At 41.8% G+C, this 25,201-nt stretch overlaps 3 protein-coding genes across 3 annotated transcripts; all 3 read left to right on the top strand.

Moving 5' to 3' along the window:
- The first annotated feature begins 8,495 nt into the window (after nt 1–8,495).
- Nucleotides 8,496–12,558, top strand: LOC115748564. The gene is made up of 9 exons (XM_030685080.2): nt 8,496–8,743; nt 8,867–9,134; nt 9,844–9,945; nt 10,041–10,123; nt 10,217–10,333; nt 10,512–10,614; nt 10,703–11,312; nt 11,477–11,676; nt 12,001–12,558. Exons 1-9 carry the CDS (start codon nt 8,619–8,621, stop codon nt 12,109–12,111), a joined length of 1,719 nt encoding a protein of 572 aa, XP_030540940.1. The 5' UTR covers nt 8,496–8,618; the 3' UTR covers nt 12,112–12,558.
- A 2,287-nt stretch (nt 12,559–14,845) lies between these two features.
- Nucleotides 14,846–17,148, top strand: LOC115748566 (uncharacterized protein At1g01500). The gene is made up of 2 exons (XM_030685081.2): nt 14,846–15,721; nt 16,350–17,148. Exons 1-2 carry the CDS (start codon nt 15,044–15,046, stop codon nt 16,578–16,580), a joined length of 909 nt encoding a protein of 302 aa, XP_030540941.1. The 5' UTR covers nt 14,846–15,043; the 3' UTR covers nt 16,581–17,148.
- Nucleotides 17,149–17,974: 826 nt separating this feature from the next.
- On the top strand, nt 17,975–22,843 carry LOC115748563 (C-terminal binding protein AN). The gene is made up of 7 exons (XM_030685078.2): nt 17,975–18,765; nt 19,659–19,827; nt 19,909–20,039; nt 20,571–21,371; nt 21,548–21,595; nt 22,140–22,253; nt 22,482–22,843. The coding sequence occupies exons 1-7, from the start codon at nt 18,178–18,180 to the stop codon at nt 22,554–22,556; spliced, it is 1,926 nt and encodes a 641-aa protein (XP_030540938.1). The 5' UTR covers nt 17,975–18,177; the 3' UTR covers nt 22,557–22,843.
- Nucleotides 22,844–25,201: the final 2,358 nt, after the last annotated feature.

The raw sequence follows: 25,201 nt of genomic DNA, 5'->3' as shown, positions 1-25,201 counted from the left end.
CTAATTTTGTATTAACAGCTCTCTCGAGTTTGTTAAAACTCGTAATTTTGTTGGTACTTGTTTGCGATTTTTTATTACACGTCGCACTACGAGTGTTCTTTCTTTAAATAAAAAATTGCGACATACGAAATTTAATTTAGGATAAAAACGGTTCAGAAATAATAATTTAGAATTTTTGACGGTATCAACCGTCGAATAATTTATTGCCCCAAGCGGAGATGAGCTGTCCCTGTCCTAGCCGTTCTTGCTTGTGGGAGAGGAAGGCATCCATCGAGGAGGGGACGCGGACTGGGATCGGCGCGTGCGTCGCACGCGATCGAGTCCTAGGATTCGGCACGCGAACGGCTGGGGCGAGAGGGGGCGGAACCCGTCGGTCACACGCACCCCCACGCTTTGTCGTCTTTTAATTTCGGCGGCATCTAATTCTCGACGAAGCTGCCAAGGTGCTAAAGTGATTTCGATAAGAACCCCTACGCAAATGCTCTCTAAGTAAACCATTCGGCACCTGTCTTCTGCCAAGCAATATGACGTCATTTTTACTTTCGTAAAGTGGATTTTATGAAACCCCAAAAAAATAAAAGGATTTGTTTTGTCGAAAACAAGTTTTTTTTAAACATATTTTGTTAAAAACGATCGTATGTATCATTTTAACATGAAATGTTTTCATCCTATGTGAAGATATTTTGTTAAAAACGATCGTGTATATCGTTGTTAACAATAAAAATATTTTTTATTGATTAGTCATTTCATGTAAGAATAGAAATTTATTACCGAAAGCATGACATGAAGAAAGAAAGAGGTCGGCCAAAACTTATCTATGGAAAGCAGTAAAATAAGATTTAATGGAGTGGGAAGTAAATTGGCGTACGGTTTATCTTATGACGTAGTGGAGGAAAGCTATTAGCATTGTGGAGGAGTAGAATTCTTATGTTCCGGATCGTTTTTTTTAGTCAATTTTTCATATATATATTTGTATATTTTTTATTATTTTCATATAATTATTTTTTTCCTCAATTGGCCTTGCTTTTATTTTATTTATTTTTGGATTCATCAACCGTCACCTCCAACTAGTTTGGAATAAATGTGATATTGATATTGATGTTGATGTTGATATAGTCATTTCACGTAATATAATATATATCGTTAATTTATATATTTTTAAAAAAATAAATGGAAGCTTACATTGGGATGGTTGAAATTACTCTCATTTACCATGCTGAGTCATACATGTCCACTGACTTTTATAAGGCCCAAAAGGAAAAATTCATGCGAGTGTAGTCAGTTCGGTTGGCTTAGCCTTACGATCACAATGCCACGTCATGATCGCGCAGGATCTTCTCTTTCATGGCGTTTGGTTTTCTCGTTACCTTTTTTTTCGTCGTGATTAAGGAATTAAAATTCCTAACGTGCTCCACGAGTTATACATCTCTTCGATTTTTAAATTATCCTATCAGAAATCTGACAATCTCATCTGAATATGAAAAATCGGGATGCATCCTGATAAAATGTCGAATAAAAAATTAACGGCAGAACATTTGAAGGAGAGGGACACCGTAAATGTAAAAATTTTCGTCGAATTATTTAAGTATCAAATAAAAAAAACAGTCGCTTAAGTGTCAAATCAAAAAACTTCTGACTAAATCGATTACGCTACATTTCTAATTAAATTTTTAATATAACGTGGCATATTTTTTTAATAAGTCAGTTTAGGTGGACTTCTAAACTTAAAAATAAAACAAAATCAAGCGAAAGAAACGAGAAAGTTAAACTAAAAAAAAATCAAGTAAAATAATAATAATAAACCCAGGCTTGGCCACAAATTCAGGTCGTTTGTGGCCAAGTTGTTGCTGATGGCCGCTGCCACGATCGGCGGAGGTCGTTCGGGCCTTCTCGAAGCTCGACGACACTCACTAGCCCCATGTGAGGCCTCGACGGCCCTTGTGAGGTCCTGCTCGTCTAGATCTAAGGCTTGGTACGACCCTCGCTCCAATTTGAAGAGTGAGTCGTTGACCCTCGCTTGGTGCCGGCGACACCTCACCTAGTGGCCGCATCCACCGCCACTATCGTGAACCAGAACAACCTCCGCTCCAGCTATCAAAGGAAACCAACGTAGATTTGGTTCAAGCATTACATTGAACAGGTGTTGCGCAACTCAATCAGGGGATAACAATGAACATTGAAGGCTAGAGATCTTGTACATACTCATAACAAGCAATGATTAACACCTAAAATCAAAGAACATAGCATGAACAAGCCCGGTATACACGCGAATCGGGGCTAACGAGCCTTGATCCATCCAGGTGAGGGTCGACAATTGTCGCCGGGCTTCGGGAAGGCCTAGGCGACTTCACCGACCCTTCTTGGCGGCTTTAGCAACAACCACCGGCGGCAACTCGACCATAGACGACCTGAATTTTTTTTTTAATTTATCTTTTTATAATCAAATTAAGTTTGTATCTTTTGGTTTTTCAACAATTTCTTTTTAGATTTTAGCTTTTTTTTTTTATTGCTAGTTAGACCTCTCGTGATCCGCGTCGGCTTTAAATGTTAATAAATAAAACACCGACCGAGGAATTTTAAATATTTTCAATCCCTTTCTTAGTTGCATCAAACATATTACTAGGATTTATGTATGAATAGGATTTCTAATCACATCCCATTATTTCTTATTCCAATCCGAATCCAGATGACCAAACGCATCATTAAAGTTAACAGCGTGAACAAAAGAATTATAAATAGACTAGAAATTTATGGCAAGAGTAAAACAAATGCATAGCAAATCTGGTTGACCATTCTCTTTCTAAAGGAGACCCAATCGACTCTTCCCTTCGAATTTCTCTTGCTCGGACTCGAGTCCAAAGGAGCCGAATCCATCGTAATCCTTCTCCAAGAAAATTCCCTTCGAATTGCTACTTGGGTTCAAATGAATCGAATCCATCATAATCGTTCATCATGAAAATTCTTATGGCCGTTCGGGGGGCAGGTTTGATTGTTTTCATTTGCATGCACATTCCTTGGATCCCACCGAGGCGAATCAGCTTCGCGGAATGATTGATACAGGAGTGGTGATGATCCCCTTCTTCTTTTCCCGATTCGATATCCTTCGGGCGAGTAACGTGAGAATGTGAAACTCTCTCTCTCTCTCTCGTACTGAGCGGAGGAGGATCGGAGCATGATGATTTTTATCAGATGAAAGAAGAGATGACGCGTCTCCAGAAAAGGACTCCCGCCACCACTTTATCTCTACCAAACCGGGGAAAACCCGCCGTCGTGAGCTGCTTTCTTTTCTTTCGATAACAAGATGGACTTCAAATCGATTACTCATGCTGTGATGCTAGTCGCGGGGTGGCGTTCCGCTTATGACCGCGTGGCGACTCGAGCTATGCGGATGGGTTTTTGTCCGAATCAAGCCGTGATCGGAGGATCGTTCACTCAGTCACACACACTCGAACGTAAAGAGGAAGAGAAAGAAGAGAGAGAGAGAGAGTGGTGGCCGATAAAACAAGAGTCTATTGCACTAGTTGATGTGTACAAGGTGATTTACAATGAGAGAAACATCCCTCTTTATACAAGAATGGGCAGATTTTCGTATGACCCTTCAGCTCCTCTGTTCCTTCTTTTTTTCTTCATCCTATTCCCATTGTCTTGCATGGCTCGAGTTTCCATACTTTGTCTTTTGTGGTTCGTTCCTTGCGGGACTCTTGAGCTCCCAAATGGCTCAATCATTGTGTGGACAGCCCTCGGACATTTTAGAAGATCATGGGAGGCAAGGGGTTCCAGCGTCTCTTCGTCTGCCCAGTCACTCGTCTGGCCATGCTGGCAATCCGGATCCTTCGCTGCATGGTCCACAACATCGTGCGAATCAGCCGTTGGTCGATGCATTGATTCATGCCGCTCGGCCGACTTGGTTGATGCTCGGCCGACTTGAATCGGTTCTAGTCGATCCTTGCGCCGGCCATGTGACGATTCGTGGTATACATCGCAGCATGGCCAATTTGTCGTATCACGGCCGAGGATTTTGCCGGGCCGTGATGCATGCTTCAAACCCTAATGAAAAGGGTAAGAACACGTTACGATAAATTAAAATATTCTTCATGAAAAAAAAAACAAATTTATTAATGTTTATTTGTTTGGTGTTTTAGCAAGAAGAATAAGTCGTTTTCTCTCGATATAAACTTATTATTTTCATTTCATGGGAAACGTTTTTCGTGCATATATTAATTTTTTCTCTCCCTCGTGGGCTAATTTTACAAACTTGCTTCATGTCTGGGACTAGGAACATTTAACGTGTTTTGGGCTGGGTGCGCGTAGTAGGGAATGGTGATGATTAAAATGAGGGTGGACTTTTGCGTTGGTGGGGTTGGCGCTCCCGGCCATCCCTTACCTTCCATTAAAGGTGGATCGATGCACTGCTCATCATCGGTTGCCTCCGATCGGTCGTGTGAAGTTCTAGCGGACATTGACGTGAAAAGCTATGATTGCTCCACCTTCTGTAGCATGATGTTTTTTCCCCCTTTTATCATGGGGACTTGGATAACTCCATTGAGCACACAATTCGGAGAATCCACAAGATCTGTGAATTGAGAACAAAAAATGCTTGCATGCCTTTTTTTTTTTTTTTGGGTAAATTGCAACCGCTATGATTAGAGGTGTCAAATGGATGGGTCGGATCGAATATGATTGCACTCATATTAACCTATTTAATCTCCTTTTGACTCATTTTCATGCCATACAAATCTAACGACCCACAACCGACCCGACTAGTATTTAAACACTTCTATATTTAATTAAATCATGGGGTATTTGTTTATTATAATTTTTTAAGAAAAATGATATTGCTCAAACATTTTCATGCAATACAAGTACGGTGATCTTTTAAAATTTTTTTAAAAGCATTTTATTTTATTTTGATTTTCTTTTTCCCTTCCGAAATCCAGTGACAGTGGGCGGTGGTTGGTCGGCAGTGATGGCAAATGGTAGCATTCTACTTCTTTGAACAATTTTTATATCTTTTAGTTTTAATTTTGGCTTTTCTTTATTTCTTTGACTTACAAAAAATAAAAATAAAAAAAATATAAAATAACAAGTTTTACATACTAAGGCTCCGTTTGTTTCACGAAAAATATTTTCCTGAAAAATATTTTCCCCAATTTCCGATGTTTGGGGGGGGGAAAATGAGTAGTCAACGGAAAATATTTTCTGGTCAACATAAAAAACCTCTTAAACTAAGGAAAATGATTTCCTCATCTTGAGAAATGGAAATCATTTTCCCCCTCCATCTTATTCTTAGCCCTGTGGGCACGTAAGTTTCTGACATTGAAAAAAAACTCTCTCCTTATCCCTATTCTCTCTCTTCAGTCCACGTTCTCTCTCTTCGTCCCTATTCTCTCTCGTTCTCTCTCCTCCATCCCGGTTCTCTCTCTCGTTCTCTTTCTCCCCCCTCCCAAAACGAAGCGGATACAAGGACGAACAATAGTTCTTGGTTGGAGAAGAGCGTTCTGCACCTCCATCCCCGAGGATGACGATGATGCCAAGACCTTCTCCTACAAGCTCCCGAGGATCAACCATGGCGACAAGACCGGCAATATACCCAGAATCTCCTCCAAATTCAGGTTCTTCTCCAATCCCTCCGGCCCGCGCTCCCGGTCTTAGTCGCAGCCAAGCCCCCTCCTATGTTGTCGGACCTCTGCGGCGACGCCCGCCTCATCCGAGCCCAAGATTCCGAGGCACCGGTGCAAGACAGCCTCGAAGAGGAGTGGCGGTGGCGAGCACCCGAGCAACAAACCCGATGATGTTCAATTTCTCGAATCCATTGCTGTTGTTGCAAACGAGATGCGAAATTTGCTTGCAAAGCGTGAAACGGGCGAGGGGACCGCCGTTTTCATGGCGGAGTGCGCTCACACCTTCCACTTCCCTTAAAAAAAAAATTAACAAAAAAATTGAAAAAAAGTAAAAAGATAATTAAAAAATAAAAAATTTATATATGTGTGTGTTCCTCCATAACCATGTAATTATGCAACAAAAAAATCGAAAAAATGAAAAAAAATAAAAAATTTATGTGTCATAGAAATTGATTTTCCTTACCAAACGACGGAAAACATTTTCCAATTCGTTTTCAACTTTTGGCCAAACACCGGAAAATATTGTTATTTTCTTAGAAAAAGACTTCCTAGAAAACATTTTTCAGAAACACTTCATTTTACGTGAAACAAACGGAGCATAAGTGAATTGTAGATGGGTTGCGTTTATTCGGCTAAATGGGTTGTAAATGAATTCAAAGACAAACTCATTTATTGTTGAGGTGTGGTTCAATCTCCCCATCAACAGAAAAGTACAGGAGCCCCGCTCCTTGGTGAGCGACACATCGTGGGGCTGCCTGTCGAGGGTCGGGGGCGCAGCGCCTCGAGCCGCGAGATGACTTTTATAGTTTAAGCCCGTATTTTTTCATTGATAGTTTGAATTTGGGCCCATAAATAGCTATTGTTATACATTATCTCTTTTTTGAAATTGAGAGATGTAACATAGAGATATCGATTCTTCTTTTCCCGCTTTGACGTTTTACTTCGTTGTGGTTTGTACGCCGAATCCTAATATTTACAATCTACATATAATTAGGTTTAAAATTCATACCCATTAACAACCTGCTTATTATAACTTTTTTGGGTCAATCATTTATTAGAACTTGATTAACTCATATTTGACCCATTTTATTGAATATGGATTAAAATATGGATTTTCAATCCATATTGACACATCCAGCTATGATGTATTCATCTTTTTAGATCCTTTTTGCACAGTGTGTGTGACGCGGCCAATGCGGTCGGCCTAGATCTGGCTCGAGCCACGAGGGTTGGAAGGCATCTTAATGCGGGCTCCAGCAAGGGCCTAATGGGCCCAGGAAGTGGGTCACATTTTTTTTTGGTTAATCGGCAACCCTCGTGGTTTTAATCTCATGCTAATCCAAGAGCCCAGCAAGGGGGGCCCATTGATCGCCTTGTGCATCGAGGACTTGAAATTATAATCAACCTATGACAAGGGGAATAAGATCTCAATTTTTGCTACGAATAATTACTCATCGCCGCGATCAACTCCCGATTTGTAGCATCGGTAATTATTAGATAGCTCTATCCGTTTTCGTCCGACAACTATTCTAATACGTTCGCAAGACTTTCACAAAAGTCGATACTTCAATCATTGCTTTCGCACCAATTTTTATTATAAAAAATAAAAGGAAAAATTCTAAATAAGAGCCTGGAGTACTTTCACTTTCTCAAATAAGGGTTAAAAGTGAATATTGTTACAAATAATGACCTAAAGTGAAATAGTAGGTTTCAAATAAAAGCTTAAAGTAGCCATATAGTCTCAAAAAAAAGTCTAGCTTAAAGGACATTTTTCGTCATTTGCACTTGTTAATTTTTAACTTTTTTCTTTAATTTTTTCCTTTTTAATTCTTAAAAAAAATGCCATACACTCGGGGCCGTTGCCTCACTGTTGGGGGAAGGGGGTTGCAAAGGCCAACGACGACCAAAGGTGAGAAGCGAGAGAGAGTCGGGCCCTCGCCCAGGACCGGGCAGGGGTTCTTGGTCCTCCCTTGGTCAAGGTGGGGGGCCGGTGACCGCCACCTAATCGGGAAGAGGGCTTACTAGCAAGGTGCCAGCAAACCTCCCCTCCCCGTGGCAGTGTGGTGGCGGCCGCAGGCCTCTCACCTATGTGCGGGTTTTTTTTAAAAAAAAACACAGAAAAAGTAAAAGACAAGTAAAAAGAAAAAAAAAGCATATAAGAGAAATGACGAAAATGCCCTTGACATCATGCCCTTTTTGAGATTCTATGGTCACTTCAAAGCGTTATTTGAATTAAATTCCAATTCAGACTTTTTTTAAGAAATATGAAGACACTTCAAGCTCTTATTTGAGAAAACGAAGGCATTTCGAACCCTTATTTGAAAAACTTTCAAAATAAAAATTAGGCAACTCATAAAAAAATGATTAATACCATGAAAAACCCAAAACATGTACACCTGTGACAAGTTTTCTCAAAAATATTTTTTTAACTACTAAAAATCCTAAACTGGTAAACATTTGGCAAATTTACCTCAAACCGGTACACTTGTGATAAATTTACCCTCCATTAGATTTCGTTAAATTTTATAGTCAAATTGCTGATTTATGCACACATTTTGGGTGTTTACCCTCTATTTTTCTCGAGTGTATCGATTTGGGAGATTTTTCGTGATATTAATCTAATTTAACGAAAATTAACGAAAGGTAAATTTATCACATGAGTAACATTTTATGGTTTTTGGTGGTTAAAATAATTAATTTAGGGTAAATTTATCATAAATATAATAGTTTGAGATTTTGGCAGTCAAAAAAATAGTTTAACGTAAATTCGTCACAAGATGTGTATATTAGTTTGGAGTTTTCATGGAATTAACTAAAAAAAAAAAAAGGAAAAAGGAAGAGACTCCAAAATGGAACTCATGTGTAGGCCCGTTCCCGACCGAAATCTCTCTCCTCGCGCGCTCGCATTTCCGGCGATTCGAAAATTTTCCCCAATTCGTTTTCCCGGGAAGTGAGAGATAAGAGAAGAATACACAGACGGGATGCGCGAGCCCAGGGATGGCGGAGATGGCGGGCGACGGGAAGAGCAAGACGATCTGCTCCATCTGCTTCGAAGATCTGAAGCCTATCATCGAAGACCTCCAAGCCATCCCCATCTGCGGCCATGTCTTCCACGAGCTCTGGTCCATCTCCCCTATCCCTCTCTCTCTCTCTCTCTCCGATTCGCAATCGCTGTTGAGCAAATCGCCGCAGTCGCTAACCTGATCTGACTTTTCCTCTCTCTCTTTTCAATGTCGGATCCGTAGCTTGCAACAGTGGTTCGAGTACTGTCCGAGCACGAGGAAGCGGAGCTGCCCTATCTGCAAGCAGGCTTGCCAGGCGAACAAAGTCTGTCGGCTTTACTTTCAATCTGTCGGCGACGCGAGCGATGCCGCTCTTCCTCCTAAGTCGCCCAATCTCGAGGTCGATCCCGGGGTATTGCGTGTGGAAGTGAGGAGATTGGAGGGGAAAGTGTCGGGGCTTATTTCTGCTCTGGAGAATCAGACCAGGGATCTTGACCAGCTCAATGAGGAGGTACGAGTTTCTCGACCTGGTCATGACTGATTTGATCACGTGATCGAAGGAAAGGATGAAAGAGAACTTCTTTTATTCTGATAAAGTTATCTCAAGTAGAACGCCAACAAGTAATTTATTCATCTAAATGCATTTGGGTATATTCGAGATCTTATTCTGTTGCAATGTGGTTTTAACAATAGATTGTCTATTAATCTCTGTTAACTAAGTTAGCTATAGTTGAGATGGCTTTTCAACGTTGAGCATGGAAACAAAATCAGGTAATACCCACTGGCCATGGCAAGAGTATGTCCGGACCTCACAGGTATAGGTTGGCAGAGATTTAAGATATTGGTTTAGCTTTGTTAAGTGTAAATGTGTTACTGTACAATACATAGAGCTGTGGTGGCTCTTTTCTCTGCTTATGAGAGGAGAGAAATGGAGCCTGCCATTCTCTTCCACCAAATTGACTCTGCTCAAGTTATCTCAGCAATTTTGGACCTACCCACTGCAATAACAAAAGCATTGTGTAAATCACTTTGTACCTCCATGCGCCTCTTGTTTTTCCAACGACATGTACTGCTAAAGACATTCATTTTGCATAAATGAACGGGCAGCGAGGGCATGAAGTTTTGGATATCTCTTTGAGGTTTCATCAGCCAGAGCTTTGTATTGACTATGTCCTATTTAGCCCTCATGTGAATCTTTTGTTATGTGGATTTTGTCCCAGCTATGCCTTTCCAAGGAATTGGCAAAAAAGGAGGCAGCACTGAAGGATGATGTCTTAAAACAAAAAGCTTCCATTCAGCAGTTGCTTCATTTGAAATCTCAGGTTATAGAGAGTGATGTTGGCTTTACTCTGCTCTACCAAATTACAAAAATATCCTTCCAATTATTTTCTGGGTACTTCTTGGTCAAATTTGACAGGAGCTTGATAAAACCACATTGGAATGCTTAAGATTGCAAGAAAGAAACATGGCATTGGCTAAAGAGCTTGCTGCACTTAAATTGTAAGTCGATTCAGGAAGAGGCAACCTTTTTGTTAATTTTGGATAGTTTCCTATTTGGGACACTGATATTATGTATTATGATGTTTGAGATAGGGTGTCTGACTTGGACTTGGAGGAAGGTGAAGTTCTAAAGCTCGCCAGTCTGGGTAATGAGGGCAACACCAGAGATACCATAGATATCCTTAGAAAGTCCTTAGTCATACGAAATCAGTGAGTTATGTCCATCTGAATCCTTAAATAGATTGACTACTTCTGAAGTCACTAATTCTGGGCATGCACTTGGCAAAATTGGTTAACCATTATTTATTCTGAAATTTTTATCTAGCCCCGCTCCGATTCGTTCCTTTCGTCTAGGCTAATCAAATTGTTTAATGCTGCAACTTCACAGGAGTTATAAAGAATTGATGGCTAAGTGCAATATTCTTGGGAGAGGAGAGGCTCGTTCAACGCGGAAGCTCGAGAAGGCTAAAGGAAAGATAAGTAAATTGAAGGTCAGTCAATGTATGATTTGCAAGTGTTTCTTTGTGATATGATATACTTTCAGGCCAAAAAGGTGATAATCTGTTGTCTGGTTGTCAGATCAGGGTCCAAGAATTAGAGGCATCTATTGAAGCAAAAGATAATGAAGTCTTGAGGTCTCTGAAGCAAAAGAAACAAAAATCTGATGTCACCAATCAAAGTGAAGCTACCTGTTATACAACTTCAGCAGTAGGAAAATTTTCCCCTGAAGATGAATCAGCGCCTCCCCCTGTACCATTGCCTGACTCTAACTTATTTGGTAAATTAACAAAGTCAGATGCTTTTTTGGAAAAAGAGGGTTTCAGGACCATGAGAAATGTGGGTGCAAATAAAAACAATGGACCGAGTGCCGTTACCTCAAGGCAAGTTGACTCATTCATATTTATCAAGGAGGATGCCTCAGAACTTCCTCTGCCTGGTGCAAAAAATTTCGTTCTAAAAAACGAAGTATCCAAGTCAGAAATCTTTTCTAACTTCAATCAGGAAGCTGTGGTGCCTCAAGCATCAAATATGCCCATTGAAATCTCAGGTTCAAAAACTAACAGTGCACCTAGAAAAGTGGGTATTGTCACTATAGAAGATGATGTGGCAATTATGAATAACAACTTAGGCCAGCCAGTGCTGAATATCAGAAAAGAGACTCCCCCACAGCTTCCGCTTGGCAGGCCAGGTAATTAGCTTCTGCCTTCATTGGTGTGTGTGTGTTTCGTCAATGAATTCATGATGCTTGTGTTACCAAGTACAATCACATAAATATTTGCCCAATTTATTAGAACTTTTGCATGCATATCACGAAAACAGATTGGCTGGCATCTAACTTACAAAGTCCACTAGGAGAAATATGTTTTTCCGGTGGATTGCTTGGTCCAGATGGAACAACAAGGTACTTGGGAAAATGGTGTAAGCGGGGACACAGTGAGACATTGAAGGCCGCCCAAAGCTTAAGCATCAATAATGGTGGTCTAATAGCTGTTGGGTCTGATGGAAGAGGTGGTAGAATCAAAGCCCTAAGGTCTTCCGTCCAAACTTCTGTGGTATGTTAGCTCGCCCATTCTTTTATATAGCAAACTGGTGTTGCTCAAAACCGTTTGTCTGATAATGGTCTGATGTCAGCTAAATATATGGTAAATTTACTAATGCATAGCCAGACTGTATTCGAGAGCAATGAATTCTTTTCTCCTACCTAATGTAGACGGTCCGATTTTCACAATAAGGAAATTCTCATGTTACCACTGCATTTTCTTTTTCAAGTCCCTCTGGAGTGCTGAGGAATTTCTTATGTTTTTGGGTTTCATTTTCGTATCATTAAGTGAAAAGAAGCCATTTTTGACACCAAAGAGGGCATGTTTTTTATGCAGGATGGTAAGGAGACGCCAATGAAGAGATGCAAATCTGAATCCAAGACAAATATCTCTCAATCTAAAAAATGCTTGCAAATAGAACACTTCTTTGCAAAGATGTCTCATTAAGTACACTTATTAATGCACGGGTACATTTTTGTGATTTCCCTGTAGTTGAGCGTGCAAGACGAAAGCTTGATTCCTTTTTGACTGCGCTCGAGATGGCACCAAGTTGCACGATCGTTCACTCAGTGAGTGCCCCTAGTGATTGGAAAAAAGGTTGTATGCTGGGTAAAAACTCAGATTCCTTTTGAAGGTGCTCTGAATGGCAGCAAAATGCCACACTTGTGCACTTGATGGGGTGCCCCTGGTGATCGAAGAAAAGTTGTGTGTCATAATTATTTGATACCAACAACTCGCTTTTCTGGCAATCCCATTCTGTTCCATCGTCTCGTGGTTCAGCTTGCCATAAACCGCCAGAAGAACCAAGCCAATCTGCCTTGTCGCCTCCCATCGAAGAGTGCTTGTAGATCAGAAGAATACTTGGAGGCCGTGAATCTAAAACCATATTTATTTTTAGAGTTGGCAGTCTCCACAGTGAGCTTTGTCGTCTGTTTTGTGCTGTCTGTTGGGATTTAGTCCTAGATACGGTCCATCGAAAGTCAGAAGTAGGGTCCAATTGCAATGAATAACACTGGGCTTGTGCCTTTAGCATACGTGTTCTCTGTGTGATTTAGAAGTGGATGGCTTGGTGATCTGATTGAGTTATGGAGTGTGATTCGTGATTGACAAGTTAATGCACGAGCTACTGGCATGGATGGTCCATTTCTGCAGTTACAAGATGGTTTGTCGCGGCCTAATTTGGGTTCATTCCAATTATTCTTCTCTACAGTCGGATTAGTAAGTTATGGTACACGGCTTTTACTGTTTAGGATTGCCCCATCTCACTTGTTCCTCCCTTTAGAGGCGCTCTGGCCCGCAAAAGAAATGGGTGATCCTCCAACATCACTTAGGATAAAACGGAGTGGAACTAGTGTTTTATAATCAGGATACTAGGCTGACAAGTTGATTATAAGTCACTGTGTGGAGCAGGTGTGGAGCAGATGTCGACCTAGCAAGTGCCGAAATTCTGATGACTCATTCTAGGCCCAGGTCGCTACTATACGAGGCTATTCGGCAATACTCTTTGGAGGCATTTTGGCTGGCAAAAGAAATGGTTCATCCTCCAAGATAAAGAGGAGAGTTCGAAAGCCAGAATTTATCTTGATAGATTAGAAAAGGTCGGCATAAATTAAAAAGAAGAAAAAAGGCGATGTTCTTTTTGTCATTTACCTTTACCAAGTTACTTAATATGTTTTTTTTTTTTTGGGGTTCAGAACTTGATATGTAGATAGGTAAATTTGTCTACTCTAGAGGGATTGAAAAGATTATTAAATGGTAAAATCTCATCGAATATTTGATCGTTTTCTTGAGTGGCATGTGGTTGCATTGGATTAAGCCAACCGAAACCGAAAAAAGTAAAATGCCAAGAGACCTCGTAGGGAATTAGATTGGTACCTGATTGAATTAATCGACCCGATCTAATTTTCAAAAAACGGTGTCGGCATAAGAGGACTATCTAGTCTTCTTTGCGGTTTTTTTTTCCTTTTTTTCTTTTCTACCTAAAATAAATCCATATTGTTTTATCGAAATAAATATATTTCTTTGCCATTGAAATAGAAAAAAAATGCAAATTTCTTTAAATCCCATGCTCAAACGAGGAATGCTTAATCCATTACTAGTGAATTTCAATTGATAGGATAATAATTTTTAAAGGCGTAAGGTAGTCAATGCTGTTAATATATAGGGTTGAGCGGTTCCAGTTTTCAGGTACAACCTTTCAAATTTCAGGTAGGTTCGGGTAGGTTCTACTTAGAATTTGAAACCTATCCACTAGTACGGGTTCTTCATTTTTCAAAATCTATAACCTACCATGCGTACCTTAGAACCTAGAACCTACCTTAGCACAGGTTCAAGGGGTACCTAAGGACATGCCAATTTTACTAAGAACACTTAAGAAAAGCAAATCCAACATCCATATAATAATTTTTAATCGGAAAGTGATTAGCAGTTGATAAAAAAACCAAGGCATTACAAAAATAAAAGAATAAAATAAAAGGTGTGAACGAAGAGAACTCCAGAACAACTTAAACGAACTTCTTCATCAATCACCTCGATCTTAAACACATCAAAAGCATGAATGCAAACAAGGAACACCCAAAATCTAAGACTACGTTTTAATTCGGAAAAGATGGAATTGCTCTTCACTTTATGCATAAAATTTAAGGAGGAAAACAAGGGAAAAAAAAAAAAAACCACACCTTGAGGCCACTTGGGAAGAGGTGAAGGTAGAGAGAAGGGCTCTGGCTCCATGATAGAATAGAGACTTCTTCAGAGCAAATACACTCGCAACTCAAAATTCTTGGTTCGCCAAGTCAAACCCACAAAAGAAATCCCAGAAACTTTCTAAACAATCAGCGCGAATTGACCCAAAGCCGAAGTTAAGGTTTAAAAATAACGGTTCCGGTTTGGGTTCGGATTCCGGTTCGGTTCCATAGAGAACCGGAATCCGAAACCGACAGTTCCTCATAATGTGGAACTGGGAACCGGACACTGATTTACTAGAACCTGAAACCAGAGAGAGAACTACAAGTTTGATTTTTCGGTTCCAATTCTATCTTAGAACCATGCTTACTTCCATTAATTTATTATACGGAGTGATTTGTCCATTCTCAGTCAAACCCGCAACCCGCAAGCCCGGCCCGACCAAAACGACCCGCCTCTCCGGGTGCCCAACAGAAGAGGAAAATATCTCCCCTTCTTCCCACTTCAACCTCCTCTCCTTCCCTCGATTTCTCTTTCTAAACCCTAAGAAACGCAAAATTCCAACCACATGCCTTCTCTCTCTCCCTCGATCGCTGCAATTGCAATCCACCATGCAACGCTAGGCCCACCACCGAATCCTCGATTCCCTCCGTCTCCATCGCCAGAAGATCGAAGCTGAATCGCCGAATCGTCGTCCATGGCGATCCCCAAGACCTCCAACTCCTACCCCGCGTCGCTGAATTACTCGGTCCACCTGGAGATCCGCCTCTTCTACGTCCGCATCTCCCCCTGCGTCGTCGGCATCGTCCCCGACCACCTCACGCTCCGCCACGTCCACCGCGATCTCGGGGTCTCCCTCGAGATCAACGGCGCCCGCGTCCCCGAGCTGAACCCGGCGTCCATCACGCTCAGGCGCGACCGCGTCGACAAGGACTCGCTCGAGGCGACGTACCTGAGCACCGACAGCGTGAGGATCACGGGAGGCGTCGAGTTCGAGGTGCTGGAGAACGAGGACTTGGTCCTGTGCGGGTCGCTGGAGAGGGTGGACGACAATTGGAGCAACGTGGGCACGGGGCTGGAGAACGATTCGAACAAAGGGTGGTTCATGGATTGCTACGTCGCGAATTTGGGCAGTCCTTCTTCGTCGTCGTCTTCTGCCTTCTTTCAACCGAAGATGGGGGTGTCTTCTCCATCTATCGAGGTGTATATTGCGGGGCGGTGCTCTGGCGTTCCGGTGATTTTGACGAAGACGATACAGGTGAGCCCTAGAAGGAAGGGCTCGCGGCACGGAACTTTGGATGCTATACCGGAGGACGAAGAGATCGGGAAGGAGCAGAACATAGGGAATGGGTTAGTTCGACACCGGGATTTGCAGGTACATGACAAAGTGCTGCGAAAATTCCCAGCTGTTGTTCACTGTGTTGTAGTCTGTTCTTTTTATTCAGCTCAGTTAGGTGCGTATGGCAACTTGTTGATGCAACGGCAAAATTTCTTATTGAATTTATGATCCCTTGAAAAACATGGACACGGTGGTGGTGGTTTTGGTCGCCTAGTTGTAGCAAGAGTGTGCTTTGTAAATAGTTGAAATGCGGCTTATTTATAGGAATTTCAGGCGATTTTAGCTGGAACGGCCACTGCGAGCTCGAGCTTGGATTTTTTTTTTCTTTGGGTCCTTTACAAACCATTACCTTCGAGCAGGGGATTCGGTTCACCGCCTTTTCTTTTAACTGTTAGCTTCCATCCGTTCTTGCTCAGCGTTTGCTTGATTTGCGAGTGGTGTCATGGCTTCTGTGTAGATTGATTCGATGTACATCAAGAGGTTTCCATAAATTTAGCATTTACCCCTGGCTGGCTGTCATTCTGGTGCAGTTGGCTGGTTATCATCTCCCATTTTCAATCAGCATTGCTATGAGAAAAATTAGACCCTTCTTCACTCGCTATATTTATTGTCTCCAGCTTTGCTGTTATGATTCTAATATGCCATAATTTTGGGGCTTATGCAGATGGTAGTTGCGGAAGCTGATGACTATGGACCAGAGAGTAAATTTGGGCACCCATATTACTCAGAAGACATGTATACCGGCGAGGACGGACAGCTTTCATGGTTTAATGCTGGTGTAAGAGTTGGTGTTGGAATTGGCCTGGGTATGTGCCTTGGGATCGGGATAGGTGTTGGATTGCTCATGCGCTCATACCAAGCAACTACCAGGAACTTCAGGAGAAGGTTTTTCTGAATCTGGTCTTTATGAGGGGCAAATTTGCATCTGGTTCTGTAAATGGATGCTGGAGCTCGGGAATTTCACTTTGGTTGTCCAAGATTTTGGCTACGTATGACATCGGTCAGTGAACTAGAGGTATAGAGCAAGTCGTGTCGATTCTTTTGGAAGTTGTATAGCAAATTTATTTCTTGTGAAGCTTCAAGAGAGCTGAAGAGGTCATCCAATAAACTTCCTTTAGCTGACTTCCGGACCGCCAACAGCTGTTCAAACGATCCTGTAACATATAACGTGGTTGCTGCAGTTGTTGGTACAGTGCGGCAGTGTGTCCTAAACTTCTGTTTTGTTCCTCTTACTCAAATTTTGCTGGTGATCCAATTCCTGTAATTAAGGTCTCGTTTACGAGCTTTATCGAGCAGCAAACCTTCTGTATGCTAACGTGAAGATGTAGCTGAAAACCGTATGTGCGCGTGCGCTTGTATAGCTTTCGTATTATCCGGGTTGTCGTGTTGGATGGTTCATAGCTTTTGTGCTCTAGTGTGTGGACGGTACTCAGGGAAGGTAGATTCCTCGGCTTAGTTTGTGATATTCGTAGGCTGTACCGCTGTAGCTTTGGTTGTTTGCGTTTATCCAGTCTCAGACTCTGTGTCTAGGCATCTTCATCCTTTATAAGCCGTGAAGTGTGACCTCAATTGTGTGATTTCGCTTGTTCTATGTGGAAATATATACAATAGAAGCTACCTTAACAAAATGAATTTTGGTGGTCTGGACGTGCTTTTATTCTGGCGAAGCTTATTATTTCTCGTGATTTTCTTCTTTCTATAGGGTCTGTTTAATTTGAAGAAAACTATGTCCGGAAAATTGTTTTCCAGACTATTCGATATTTGAAAAAAAATCAAACAATTTACGAAAAATATTTTCTTATGAATCGAAAAAAAAGGATAAATCGGGTGAAATCAATTTTTCCTTATGATAGAAAGAAAATTGCTTTTCTTAAATCACTAAATAAATAAAAGGAATTTATTTTTTAATTAAGATACTTTCAGTAAAACAAAAGCATCTTTAATTAATTTTCTATCAAAGAAAGTGCTCCCACTGTGTCAATTGTAAGGTGATGGGTGGGAGATCTTTGTAACCTAACAACATTATGTGCCCAGTCCTTAAGAAGCATATGCTCATGAAGAATATTCCTCGGACGACGGATTATTTTGGGCATCATGTCGATCTCAAAACGTAAGTGAAGGCTCAGGAACGGCAACGTTGGACAATGATGTGAAAAAACATATGATGTCTTCTCACTGCTAAAAGTGAAGAAGAAACTCCACGAGACAAAAAAATAAAAAAAGAAGAGAGAGAGGGAAAAAGTGAAGAAAAATTGAAAATGACGAAGGGCGAAGCAGGCCAGACGCTCGCGGAGCGCGTGACTGGGAGACGTTTTCCTCAACCTGAGGAGACGGAGAGAGAGACACGAAAACAGCTCCGCACCGTAACACCCACACTAAGATCCGAACAACCACCACCTCCACCACCTTCATCCAACCTGAAAAATGCCCCAAATCCTCCGGCACTGAAACCCTAATCTCACCCGCCACTGTCCACCACCTCCGCCGCGACAATGGCCGGATCTTCCCTCGCGGTGGTCCCTCACCAGCCCGACCCCTCGTCCCTCCCCCTCGTCGTCACCCTCAACTGCATCGAAGACTGCTCCCTCGAGCAGTCCTCCCTCGCCGGCGTCGCCTCCGTCGAGCACGTCCCCCTCAGCCGCCTCGCCTCCTCCGACCGCACCATCGACTCCGCCTCCGCCGTCCTCCTCCACTCCCTCGCCTTCCTCCCCCGCGCCGCCCAGCGCCGCCTCCGCCCCTACCAGCTCGTCCTCTGCCTCGGCTCCGCCGACCGCGCCGTCGACTCCGCCCTCGCTGCCGAGCTGGGGCTCCGCCTCGTCCACGTCGACACCTCTCGAGCTGAGGAGATCGCGGACACGGTCATGGCTCTGGTCCTGAGCTTGCTCCGGAGGACGCATTTGCTGGCTCGGCACGCGCTCTCCGCCTCGGGGTGGCTCGGATCGGTGCAGCCTCTCTGTAGGGGGATGAGGAGGTGCCGCGGCTTGGTGCTCGGGATTATCGGTAGATCGAGCTCCGCCAAGTCGCTCGCTACGCGTGGATTGGCATTTAAGATGAGCGTGCTCTACTTCGATGTCGTCGATGTAAGAGACTTGCGATCTTTTGCAGTTCGTTTGGCTTGAATGTGTGTGCCTCTGCTTTCAATCGATCGTTCAGGGGTAACGATGTGCTGTCGCTAGGCTGTAATGTGAACTTATAGGGTTGCATAGCTAGTTGGAGCGCATTTTGAGTGTGACATTCGGTGAGCTAAACTCTAGTCATGACAATATATATGTTAGAATTAGTTGACGTGTGGGGTTTCCTTGTTGCATTGAGCTGGTCAGTTGCTGCTCCATCTCCTTCAGCTGGTTCTTTATTTCTGTTTAGACTGCTCGAAAAGGATTATCTGGTTCATTGATTCGGTTAGTTGCATATCTTCTCCTTATGATATTTTGGGTTGCCTCATTCTCAGTGGCTAGAGGGGATGTTGCCGTGTCCCTCTCTTGTCATTAAGATGTGATGTCTTTTGTAGTTATTTTAGTGAATGGGATGGTGTTGAACTGGGTGTGGCTACTTATTCTGTCTTCTTATTGCTATGGTTGCTTCATAGTATTAGCTATTCCATTTATGGAGAACTTACTGGGTTGTTCATCTGTTGCTTTAGAATATTAGCTTGTTGCTTCACGATATATCAAAATAATCAACATGTCTTGCTGAGGTATGACAGCCTCAATGGTTCATGCAACTAGAGTAGCGTTAAAAGTTTGGAACGTGGCTTAATGTTGGAAGTTAAAGCAGTAACTTGAACATAATTGTTGTTCTCTCTGAGAAATTGTAGCCGCCTTTGTCCTAGAAGTACAAATCATCATTGCAATCTTTTCATTATCACCAGAGCAACCCACTGAAGTCCTCAACTGCAGTGTTATCTTGATATTTTAATCTAACGTATGGTCACAGAGATTAGTTCTTTCACATTTTATTTCCTCCCTAAAAACAGGGGAATGGGAAAGTGCTCAGGCCATCCGTTTCCTTTCCTGCCTCTGCCCGGAGAATGGAAACTCTTAATGATTTGCTCGCAGCCAGTGATATTGTCTCTCTTCACTGTGCACTAACAAACGAAACTATCCAGATTCTTAATGCAGAATGCTTGCAGCATATAAAGCCTGGTACGCTTTTGTCTGAGAAGTCTCTCTGAAGAAGTTTGACTTCCCGTAACTTCTTGGAGATTGATATTTGTCTATGTGCAGGGGCATTTCTTGTAAATACGGGCAGCTGTCAGTTGCTGGATGATTGCGTGGTAAAGCAGCTTCTCATTGATGGTACCTTGGCTGGATGTGCTCTGGATGGCGCTGAAGGGCCACAATGGATGGAAGCATGGGTATGATTTTTATCTTTGTATGATGTACGGTACCATGTGTGCAGTTCTTTTCTTGAAAGCCTACTGGATTATGATTTTTACTCTTGTTCATGGACGAAACTAGTTTTTCACTGTCCAAATTTCCTTTTAGCATTTGGTTACATGTCTTCTTCAAATGCAACCCTCTGAATACAGCTTTTAAATAGTGCCATTATGTTTTGCAGTTAGGACTGATTGCTCCGTCAACTTTTGGAGCTCTAGTCTGAAAGCTATTTATGTTTTATAATTTATTGGTCTTTTTTGAGATTTTTTTTTTTGTTTGAAGCATTTTCCCCTGGAGTATCTTAGTCTGACTAATGAAGCATCCAGTTTCTGATATTGCATCTACACTCGATCTTTTGTAACTTGCATGATCACTTTTCTATCCTAACAGGGCTTGCACTAGCATAAAGTTATTGTCCTTGTGTATTGCAATGGCTTAATTTGATATTTCTCTACTAATAATTCAGATGTGATTGCAATATTTACTTAGAAAATTGTCCTTTGCTACAGGTAAGGGAAATGCCCAATGTGTTGATACTACCTCGAAGTGCTGATTATAGCGAAGAGGTGTGGATGGAAATACGGGAGAAAGCCATCTCAATGTTGCAGACTTACTTTTTTGATGGCATTGTTCCAAAAGATACTGTATCTGATGAGGAAGAGGAAGAAAGTGAAATAGCAGAGGAAGATCAGAAGTTTGATTCCCGGGACAGAGAAAGTGTTCTCCAGGTTTCTTCAGTGGCACAAGTGACAGATATTATCCAACTAAGTCGAGAAAGCACACAGAAAGTGGGCACTAGTCAATTAGAAGAGTCTTCAAACCACAATCAGGGTTCAGGTTTGTCTCAAAACACTGTTGCACGACCCGAAGCAAGACGTAGTCGATCCGGCAAGAAAGCGAAGAAGAGGCACGGTCGTCAAAAGTCAGGGCAAAAATTCGATGACCCTTCTGCTTTAGGAAAAGAAAGCGCATCCAATCGAGAAGATGACACTGCTATGAGTGGTACAGATCAGGTTTTAAGTTCTAGTTCACGTTTTGCTTCTCCTGAAGACTCCAGAAGTAGGAAGACGCCTCTCGATTCAATGCAAGATTCTACTCCAAGCCAACCTCATAAGTCAATCAGGAATCTTTCTGGGAGGCCTGGGGAATTGCTGAAAGATGGGTATGTCATAGCTCTATACGCCAAAGATCATCCTGCGCTCCATGTCTCCAGGCAAAGAGTAAAAGGCGGTGGCTGGTTCCTAGATACCATATCTAATGTAACTAAAAGGGATCCCGCTGCACAGTTTCTTGTTGTTCTGAGAGGCAAGGTTTGTTGAGAAGAACCCTTTGCTCCCAATAATTCTTATATATGTTTTTGCGAATGTAGTCAAACTCGTTGGCTGTTCGGAAGCACTATTTTAATAGTGCTTAGGTTTTTGCTGACATTCTGTTCAGAAAAAAAAAATGTTGTGCTGACATGATAGCATGGGTACTATTGATTCAGGAGACAATTGGTTTGCGATCGTTTGCTGCTGGCGGGAAGTTATTGCAGGTACTGGAAACGTTTACCATTTTTGCTGATTATTTGCAGAAGTTATGCAGGGATGCTTGTTGTGTTTCTTGAAGTCAGTCTGATGCTGCTTGTGAGATGTTATAATTCTACTGTCATTTACATGATAATGATGTTTCAGTTCAAACCGACTGCCATACAATTGTATGAGCATTGGGCAAATGGTTTTTTCATTGAAGGGTCTGGATAAGAGTCACCAAGCCTTTGTTGAAATTAGGGGTAGTCATTCTCTAGCCAAAAAAAAAAGGGGAAATTAATTAGGGGTAGTCGTAAATGAATGAGCTGACTGAAGCTTCTGAAATGTATGCATAGGACGTAGAGCTTCCTGTGCAAGTGATTGTGTGACATTTAACTTTATTTTCTACTTTTGTTTTTTCCTACAATCCCCAACTTGTTTTAGATCATTTTTTATTTTTGTCCTTTACGTAAGCATTTTGATTGTTGTGAGAGCGAGGTATTCTGCCAGAACTTTTATAGTTTTTACTTGACTTCTAAGAGGGTTCTTCATTTTCATTGTGATGTGCAGATCAATAGACGAATGGAATTCGTATTTGCCAGTCACAGCTTCGATGTTTGGGAAAGTTGGACGTTGGAAGGTTCTCTCGACGAATGCAAGCTAGTTAATTGTCGGAATCCTCAGGTAAGTTCCTTTTGTTGCTTTTTATTTACAGCGTGTAGTCAATATGGGATTGAACAAAACTGCGCTCCACTTTTCTCCTCTGTCAACGTTTTAAGCAATGCAGATTCCGGAAATCTTCATTATTAGATACTTGTTTGTTGTCAAATGCTGCTTCTGTGGATATACCAGTAGTCGATGTTCAGTTGAATTCTCCTTCCCTTTCTCAATTGCTCTTATACTGCATTCCAGGCAGTGCTGGAAGTCCGCATCGAAATTTTGGCAGTTGTTGGGGACGATGACGGGATTACCCGGTGGATTGACTAGTGAGTTCTCAAGCGGATCATGGCGTGTTTTCTTTCTTTCTTTATTTTTATACATCTCCTCGCGGTTGTATTCTCTCCATATCGCATATTTGTAAAGCGTCCTTGCCTCGATTTCCTTTTGCCTTTTCGCATTTGCTTCCCTTTTCTACTGGGGAGGATATCGGCATCTCTGCTCATTGTGCTGTGTGTTGTTCCAGCTTCCAAATGAGATGAGTGTACATTGTCCAAGGACACAAGTGTTTTTATCTTCGTGTTTCACTTGAAAGGTTTTCTCCTCGGGTCTTCTTACGATCGGCTACTTGTCGGGCATACTTGTGTTTGTTCACCTCGGATTATCTATTGAACATTTCCATCTATTAACCTTAGAAGTTAACTACCATTTACCGAGAAAAGTGACGGTTAGGATGATCTCGACCACGCTAGAACATTCGCACTTTGGATGGCGCTGCTCTTCTTTTTTCCCGAACCCTCTGGCAAAAGATGCAGGTGGTAATCGACAGAGGAGAGAGTCGCAAGTGCCACGTGGTGTGGCATCTGGCCGTCGACAAATTAGGTCCTCGAAGGCTAGAACAACTTTCGGGGTGGGATCATTTGCGGCTCGAAGAAGTGTAATACCCAAATTCCACCAAAGTCGCTTTTGAGTAGATTTCAAAAATATGAACTGGGAGTGACTATTGGGATACGAACACATATGAAATTCGGGCCGAATTAATAAACATTCTAATGGCGCTTGAATATTTGGATATCGAAATTTGAAAAATTTGTAAGCTTTCTTCGGATTTGCACTTTGCTTTGAAGTCACGTAACAGTTAAAGAGTAGAGAATTTTAATTTACAACCCCAACTCAGAAAACAATTCCCATAAAAAAAATTCTTACTTAGATGTCCAGAAATAGGAAAAAAAATGGCATAGTCGAGTGGCATTTTCGTTCTTTACTTTTTTGAGTATTTTTTCTTTTTCTGTTTTTACTTTTTGCCATTTCTTTTTTTTTCTTTTGCCTTGTCTTTTTCTGTTTTCTCCCTTTGGGTCGGCGTCGAGCTACCCTCATGACCCTAGCCGGATCTGGCGGGGACAACCCTCTCCCAACGCTGACGAGGGCTGCCATGGTATGAGGCTGTAGATGTCTTGGGGAGGGGAGGGAAGAAAAAGAAAAAAAGGGAAAAAAAAGAAAAGTAAAGGTAAAAAGAAAAAAGAAAAAGAAGAAATGGCAAAAAGTAAAAATAGGAAAAAAAACTCAAAAAATTAAAGGACGGAAATATCCTTCGGACATACCCTTTTTTTGAAATAATTTAAGTATTTCAGGCCCTTATTTGAAATAATATCCACTTCACGCTCTTAAATATTTTTTGCCCTTATTTGAAAAATTTTCCATGAAATATTGTCTCCTTTAATTTGAAAGAATGATTGCATTGTCGGGCTATGCGAATCTTGTCATCCGGATTTAGTGAAGCGTAAACAAATGCAAGAGTAATAAATGAAGGCATCAAAGATGATAAATTAAGTGTAAAGCTATTTGCGTTTTTGAAAAGACATCCATTAATAAAGGTAGAAGGGCCGGGAAAAAACTCTTGGAAAATTTTCAAAAAATGGCTCGAAATAGTTTCATTTTCTCAAAAAAAGACTTCAAATAAATCTTGTTTCAAATAAGAGCATGAAGTGCCTTTATTTTCTCGGACAAAGATTTGAACCGAATATTATTTCAAATAATAGCTTGAAATGACCATAAAATCTCAAAAAAAAGGTCCGATTTCAAGGGCATTTTTCATCTTTTTACTTATTTGGATTTTTTTCTTTTTTTGTTTCCTAAAAAATCAACAAAAATAGAAAAAAAAACACAACATACATAGGTTGCCGCCCTACCGTCGAGGGGGGCGACGGTGAAGGTTGGTGCCTCGGCGAGGGCCGGTGACCTCGCCGACTTGAGGCGAAGGCCAATAGGCCCTCTCTTGGATTTGGGCAAGGGTTGTCAACCCCTGCCCTGACTAGGGGAGGGCGCCGGCGACCCTTGCCTGATCCTGGGCCAGACCCTCTCCCTATTTTTGCGGTGGCCAAGGCCCTCGCTGTGGCACCAGTGACCTGCCTGCCTTCATAGGCCCCCCCCCCCACCCCCCCCACACACACACACACACACACACACACACACAAAAAAGGTGGGCCGGCAGGCATAGGTTGGAGGGCAGCCCTCCTACTTGTCTGGCTTTTTTTTTTTTTTTTTTTGCTTTTAAAAAATAGAAAAAAGGAAAAAAATTGAGAAAAGATGAAAAAAAATCAAAATGAGAAATAACGGAAATGCCCTCTATGCTAAATCCTTTTTGGAAACATTATAGCCATTTCGGATCTTTATTTAAAACATACTATGTCACTTCGAATCTTTATTTTAAAAAATTTTATTTAAAGTTATTATTTAAAAAAAACGAGACAACTTTCGGACTTTTATTTGAAATTTTTTTCAAACTCTTTGACGCCTCGATTTGAAACAGAGGAAGAGCGCCGAGAGCTCAGCCTTTACAGCGAGCGATTTTTCAAATTCCTGTGTTCCGCAGTAAGAAATGCCACCTGTCGGCACGAGTATAACGTAAAACCATTCGTGCGACCGGATTTCGCCACGTGTACGGATGAAAGCCGGTCCGATCATTTTCCCTCCCT

The sequence above is a fragment of the Rhodamnia argentea genome, chromosome 9, assembly GCF_020921035.1.
Source record: "Rhodamnia argentea isolate NSW1041297 chromosome 9, ASM2092103v1, whole genome shotgun sequence".
NCBI classification, from domain to species: Eukaryota; Viridiplantae; Streptophyta; class Magnoliopsida; order Myrtales; family Myrtaceae; genus Rhodamnia; species Rhodamnia argentea.
The sequence above is the reverse complement of the archived record's forward strand: the minus strand, read 5'-3'. Positions and strand labels throughout refer to the sequence as shown.